General features: G+C 42.7%; 1 protein-coding gene across 1 annotated transcript in view; it reads right to left on the reverse strand.

The window, feature by feature from the left end:
• The window catches only part of ABCB7 (ATP-binding cassette, sub-family B (MDR/TAP), member 7), a 27,485-nt gene that overhangs the window by 11,821 nt on the left and 8,703 nt on the right, over nt 1-6,961 (reverse strand). Inside the window, exons 4-7 of the mRNA XM_010138242.1 lie at nt 2,940-3,072; nt 2,230-2,498; nt 1,000-1,088; nt 826-913 (exon numbers count right to left, since the gene is read on the reverse strand). Of these exons, the coding sequence (XP_010136544.1) occupies nt 826-913; nt 1,000-1,088; nt 2,230-2,498; nt 2,940-3,072 (579 nt within the window). The remainder of the gene's footprint in view (nt 1-825; nt 914-999; nt 1,089-2,229; nt 2,499-2,939; nt 3,073-6,961) is intronic.

Genomic DNA, 6,961 nt, shown 5'->3' on the forward strand with positions numbered 1-6,961 from the left:
GAAGAAGATAAAAGATAAATGTGTGAAGACAAAAAGCAGGAGCAAACCCCAGCAGGTTCTGCACTGGGACAGGAAGCATTACGGAGATCCCTGCCATACTCATGTTCGAGTCACACTGGGTCTCTGCCTTGCAGAATCTCTACTCCATTAACATCAAAACCACACAGCAGCTGCTACTAGAGACTAAAAAGTAAAAAAAGCTACTGTCCTCTGTGTACTAGAACATCCTTGTCGCTGTGATAATGGCGGATTCTCACACAACGTCTATTTCTGGATCCTTCTCCACAAGCACCTTCAGTGCTTACCTTTCCAGTTCCAGTTCTCCAGTTAAAAGAAGCATAAAATAAGCATGAGCCTGAACAATTTCAAAGCTGTCCACAGGATTTTTTAACAGGAGTAGTAGCAGAACCAATAGAGATCCATTCTCTCATGTGAACGTTGCAATGGAGTGCGACAAAGAGCAACGTACACAGAGTCATTTGAGAAGGCACCATGCTGCAGGCTGACCTTCAAAGCCAATTCTGCAAACAAGGGAAGAGAAGCTCCTTCAAGACCCTCAGTTCATATTTTGCAGAAACTTATGGTAAGGGGATTTAGCCAGGAAAGAAATTTCTCACTCCTTAGCAAAGAGATTTTTTTTTTTTAAGCCCCACTAACAATTTCCACGCTCCTCTGCCATTATCGTGTAGTACTCTCCAAATGAGTATTTGAAAAATCTGCTATTGCTCCAGAGACGTAGCCCTATGAAAGATGAATCTTATGACTCACTTTCCTTAGGCTGACAGAAATTAAAAGAAAGAGCCTAGTAGTAAAGATTGGTCTTACCTTCACGGTCTCATAATTCAGTAGTGAGTCAATTGCAGCGTTACCTGCATCATTATCCGCTTTGTTCATCTCTATTCGAAACTTCGTCCTGGAAAAGGAACGCTTAGTACAGCCAAGAGTTCGGGCTGAGGCCCGAGCACTAGGCAGCCCGCTGAATCCGAGGGCACCTCTTACCTCCACTGCGTGATTCCTATCGTGAAAGCTGCGTACGCTCCCAGAGTCCCCAGAGTTACTAAAGCAAACTCAGCACCACATTTGTAATACTGGAATATTTAAAAGAAAACAAACAAGAAAAAGGTCAAAACTTCATTGTTGCCTCAATTGTGATAGCTCAGTCTGAGACAAGAACTCTAGAGGTCCCTCCCAACACACTTCCTGCTCTGGACAGCTTAAGACTAAAATAAAAGCATAAACTCAAACAGAAAATAGCAAGGTGAAGGATATAGATAAAAGGCTGGAGAAGATAACCAAGTGTATAACATAATACTGGAAAGTTATTTTTGCTATTATAAACCATAAATGTTGCTGATGCTCGTGCTGCTACCTCACATAACCATTCGTTGATGTGCTTTTGGGGTGGATTTTGAAGGAAAGCTGAAAGACTGCGGAAGAAGAAATAAACAGCCTTGCAAAACAATTTAGGATGCATTTTCTCTACTTCAGGGAGAGAAAAGCTGACAGCCAGCTTGACCTGCAGCTTCCAAAGGTTATAAAATTTAACCCCATATCAACAGGGGTTTTAACTCGTATTGTTACATTCAAATTTTATTAAGTTCTTCTAAAAGAAGGGGAATAAACAAAACAAGGGTCTTACTTTTATTTTAGTCTAAGCTACGTAATCAGGATTTAGATTTTAGCATATCCAAAGAACCTGCTTTCAAAGACAGGAAGTGTGATTTATATAAGAAAAATTTTAAATTGAGCTTATTAACCTTAAAACCTGCAAGAAGGAGAAGCCTATTTTGCAAAAGGTAATGTTCACGTTTCAGTTCTGGGTAGGAAGAGAGCCTGTCATCACTCCTTCCTCCGGCCTCACCGCACTGACACAGCGTTCCTGCCCATTTATGCTCTCCTTCCTCAGTATTTACCCAGGGATGTTTGACACTTGTGTGCACAATTTACTTTTCTGATTTCATTTTTTCAACAGTTCTGAAGAAAAATGTTCAAAATTGGCCACATAAATATCACCGGCTGAAGACCAGCGTTAAATGTGAAAATGATTTCAAACAAGCCGATTTAAAGTAACTCATATTTGAAAGTTATGGACTGCTCTCCTTTCCCACAGATGCTTTCACAACCACCTTGTAATTCAATTATTATTAATGCTGGTAGACTTTGGTAAAACCAAATCAATGTTTTAGGCCTAAACAAGACAAGCCCAAGTCACGAATAACCACCACGTACCAGGATTCCGCTGACTAGTGCCACTTCAAACATCGTAGGTCCCAGATTAAACACTAAAGCGCTGAGAACAAAACTGATGCCTCGTGTTCCTCTGTCGATGGTTTTGGACAAAGCTCCGGTTTGCCTGCTTAGATGGAACGCCAAATCCAGGTTATGAAGGTGCAGGAAAACGTTCTTCGCTATCCTTCTGATGGAATTTTGAGCTACTTTCCCGAACACTGCATTTCTAGCCTCGTTAAATAACGCTGCCCCAGCTCTTGAGATACCATCTAAAAAGAGATGAAAAAGTTTACAAAATGAAATTAATTATATTTCCAACTTTCCTTCATGCATGAAATTACATTAGACTCATTCTTTATATATTTTCTGTATTTTTAGTTCAAAGGTAATTTATACTTAATTGGTCCACAACTTGATGCCATTTTTCATTTATAAACCATTGTGCACACATGGTAAATCAGCTTCTTTCGCAGCTGGTTGTAAGCAGGGGGAGGATTTATAATCAAGAATCATTTCTATAAGCAGTATTTCATTCTGTAATTGGAACAGCAGAAGCAAGGTCACAGAACGCTGGAAACGGGCATCAGCACAGAAGTAACTCAGTAAAAGGCATGGCAAATGCTTGGCAGGGGAGAGGTCAGGAGCTCTGCCGTCCCACTCCCTCCTGGAAAAGGGCAGAACTTGCCAACAGGTTTGGGATTCCCACTTACAGCCAATGAGAACAGCAGTTGCTACAGTTGCCACTGTATTCGGTGCAGCATTGAGGTTGAGGACGTTTCCAGAGACCTGGTTGAGGTTGTCTACTGCATACTTAAACATGAAGGGAACCAATATATTCATGGCCTAAAAGGGTAAGAACACCAGTTAGTCTCTGTGTGTTAGAACACACATCTACGCAGCATGACTCTTCAGCGGAAACTGCTCTGCTCTTGTATTTAGTTCCTAACCACCTAGGGCAGGTGAGACGGTTCTCATTTCAAGCACAGCATTCTCCACACTGTTAAGTCTTTGCTCCTGGGACTTCAGGTTTAGTTTGTCTCTCACAAGCTCCTTTCAAATATCAATTTCTATCCTAAACAAAGGCCCTTAAACTGAGGCTGCACACTCAGCACAGCAGCGGCAAGAGCAGGAAATGAACCGAGTAGCAGACACTGCATACTCACGACGCGACTAAATCCTGTTGTCATTAGGTGGTTGGCTCTGAGATACCGGCCACACTCGCTATGAAGAGCTCACCCACACATTGCTAACGTCAGGTCAGTTGAGATGTACGAGCCCAAAGCTTCAGTGAAGGCAAAGATCAGGAGTCACCCATCCTTCGCCTCTTCTGACGGTTAATACTACCTTCATAGTTAAACAACGCTTTCCATCCACACCGTTAACTGAACACCTACAGGAACGGCAGCGCTTGGCACAGCCGCGCAAAGGACCTTCCACCGAGCCTGCAGGACTAACTACCGATTACTTCAACCACAAGCGCTTTCAGCCAAAACACCAAAGTCCCACCCACAGCCCAACAGATCGCACAGCACAGGTATTTTTGTAGGAGCACCAAGGCCAAATGCATCTCCTCCAACAGCCGTGCCTCCTCCACATGCACAAAGCAAGAAACGTGAACAGACCAACTTCAGGGCTTTTTATTTGCACAGTTGTAGCATGAGAAAAGAATCCATCTTCCCTCCTGTCTCTCCCCTATGAACTACATTAAGTAGGGGAAAAAAAAAGGGGAAAGAAAAAGAAAAAAAAGACCAAATTCTCAGTACAGCATAATCCAGACAGCTCCTGAGAGAGGAGATCTGAGAGCATCCAGATGAGATTATTACTGGTTAGTTTGTGACTGAAAAAAGAAAAACGGCTGAAAGATCAGGTCCCACTTCACACACATTGTTCTCAAAATAAGAGTATTGTAATGCAGATCGTCTTGAGTCTCACCATTCCCTCCACCGAGATTTCGCTCTTCAGCAGCCTGGGCTACACTGCAGGTACTTTAGAAAAAGAACTACAGGTATATTTTAAAGTCCACTTAAAGAGAAGAGACTATTCTTTAAACTGCACTTCTCCGCTTGCAATTAATTTAACCGCTAACAGCCTACAACTCTGCAGAAAAGTCTTCTTTTAGCTCAATATAATTCTACCCAATGGAGCTGTAAATGAAATTTAAAGCCTGGTCTCAGGTTATAGTTGTTCTGACTCCTGGAGGGTAAAGCTCGAATACGGCGGCGGCAGCACGATATCGCATTTCATTAGCAATCAAGACATCTGCTCTCCAGTGAGGCAAAAAAAAGGAAAAAGTTAATTTTTCCAAGTTTGTAGCAAGAGAGATGAGAGGCCTTTATGAGGTGCATCATGTTTATACAAGAGCAAACCTTTTTTTCCAATGACTGCACTGTTTCAAGCTGATGATGCATCATCATCTCTACTCCCTCCTGGGACGACACTACTTTTAAGGCAAACAGTCTTATCTTTCATTTTGCTCTTCCTGGTATTTCTTGTTTAATAAAGGTGATGAATTAGTGACAGGCTGAGCCCCGACAAGATAAAACTGGTCTACAGTGAACTCTTCTTTTGCCAATAATTCAACGAGAAGTGCTGACATGAAGATGACTGAGTTTATCTCTGGACCAACAGGAACATACACATCCGACAACTCCATCTGCAGAAATACAAACAGCAAACTCCGCCCCTTGCAGAGGGAAGCTGCTAAAGCAGCTACAAAATGCGGTTCTAGAGAGGCAAGAAGCATCTGGCTTCATGACTTCTTCGAATTTAGTGATGACCTGAAACATATTTTTGCCCGTAAGAGAAAAAAAAAATTAAAATACTTTTCACCTGAAAATTCTCCAAACAGTTTCTAAAGGTTTACTGTAATTATCTATCTCCATCTGAGCCCACTAAAAGGGCTCAAACACCAAGATCAGACTTACCTGATCAGACAGGTATCAGAAGAAAAAGGGAAGAAACAGCAAAGTAAAGAAGCATTTACTATATCCTGTGTCTGAAGACATAAGATAATGCCTTGTGTACTCCTCTCACCTGCCTGCCTGTTGCATCTTTCAGATCACACATCTAGATAGGCTATAAATATTTAAGGTAGAAATTTAAAGCATGTCATCATACAATAAATCTTCCATGGAAAAGACCTGACTAGCCCTAGAGCAGACTCCATCCTGTCAGCCATAAAGCACCATCCAAACAGCTCACTTTGAAGGCTAACAATACCACCAGCGGTTATCTGCAGACAAAAAGGAACCCAAAATCACAATAATTTGTTCAATGACAGGCAGCCGGGCCCCACAAAAGGAGTCGGGACAGACTGTAACTGCCAGAGCGCAGTAGCTGCATGCAGACTGGCTTTGGTTTTGAAATTGAATTTTACTAAACTGGAAGATTTAAAGAGACAAATTATTTCTCAAGCAGGAGGACAAGGAGGGACGATCTCCAGCTTTTCTGTTTTGTGGGTGAGGAAGCCTGATCAAACTGGGTGCAAACTCCTACTGTTTTTTTTTTCCTGTAGCTGAGGATTTCATAACCTACCTCTCCTCTGCAATTCCTCCAGTTTTCTCTGAATAAAACTGAAGCCACTCTCCAGCCTCTTCCACAGACTCACCATCAGGATCTCTTCCTCTAACTGGAAACAACTTTACAAATCTGGAGGTATAAAACCCCACCACACTCTTTAGTCCAACTCTGAAGAAATTGGCCAAAAGGCTTACAAAAATATTTCTTACTGGGGAAGGCATCATGATCATGTAGCCCTCTGTGCAAAACCCCTAAGGTCGAGCAGCCTTTAGACAAAACCCGTAATAAGGACGTAAATCCTTCAGATGCAGACAAGTCCATAGTGAGCAAAGGAACTGGGCCGGGACCGCAGCGAGAAGAACGACGTGCTGGCATTCTTGTGCTGACACAACCACAGAGCAGAGAAACTCGAGCGTAAACTGCTTGTGTGGTCTATCAAACACACCGTAATTAACCTCACAGGCAGCCAGAACAGAGGGCTCCCAAACGGGGTAACGGGGAAACTGCGCAGCATTATATACAGTCCAGGCAAGCTGCAGCTAAACTGACTTGTATTGAATTTTCTCTAGGACAAAGTGACCTTTTGGTAGCTCTGGAAGAAAAGCAGATGTTCAGAGCTTAAAGACATGTCAGACTCACTACAGCTCTAAGAAGCTACCGCACAACAGCCACAGCACAGGAACTACATGCACACTTGGCACGTGTGAAGTCTGACAAGAACTCCATCCTGTAGAGTGGGCACAGCTCAGGTGACGAGGGGTGACTTGTTAAATTGCAGTTACTCAAACACATTTGATTTCTACCACAGCTTTGGTACAGAAACAGAAGAAAGAACTTTAGCAAAGGACAGCTAGAAGACACCTGTGAAATTTTTGACCCCAGCCAGTTACAATACATACTCTAGAGAGTTTCCTGTGTGTTTTTTCAATGAAATATTTGTTTGCCAAAACAAACATCCTCACAAAACACTTCTGCTTTAAAAGGCAGAAGTCCCATAACCTGGGCAAAGCTCAGCAGGTTTCCTCCTCTGCTTTGGAGAAGCAGCTCTGGACATCAGGGCTTCCAGGCTTCCTTGCACAGAAGCTGACGTAGGAAATTTAAGAGGCCACTTAAGAGAGACCAAACATCCAGCCACTTCCCCAAAGAGCGATTCGGTGTCTGAGTTTCTGATGGGGGAAACATCTCTCTCCCCCAGACGGAATGTAACAGCTCT

The sequence above is a fragment of the Buceros rhinoceros genome, unplaced genomic scaffold, assembly GCF_000710305.1.
Source record: "Buceros rhinoceros silvestris isolate BGI_N320 unplaced genomic scaffold, ASM71030v1 scaffold37476, whole genome shotgun sequence".
NCBI lineage: Eukaryota > Metazoa > Chordata > Aves > Bucerotiformes > Bucerotidae > Buceros > Buceros rhinoceros.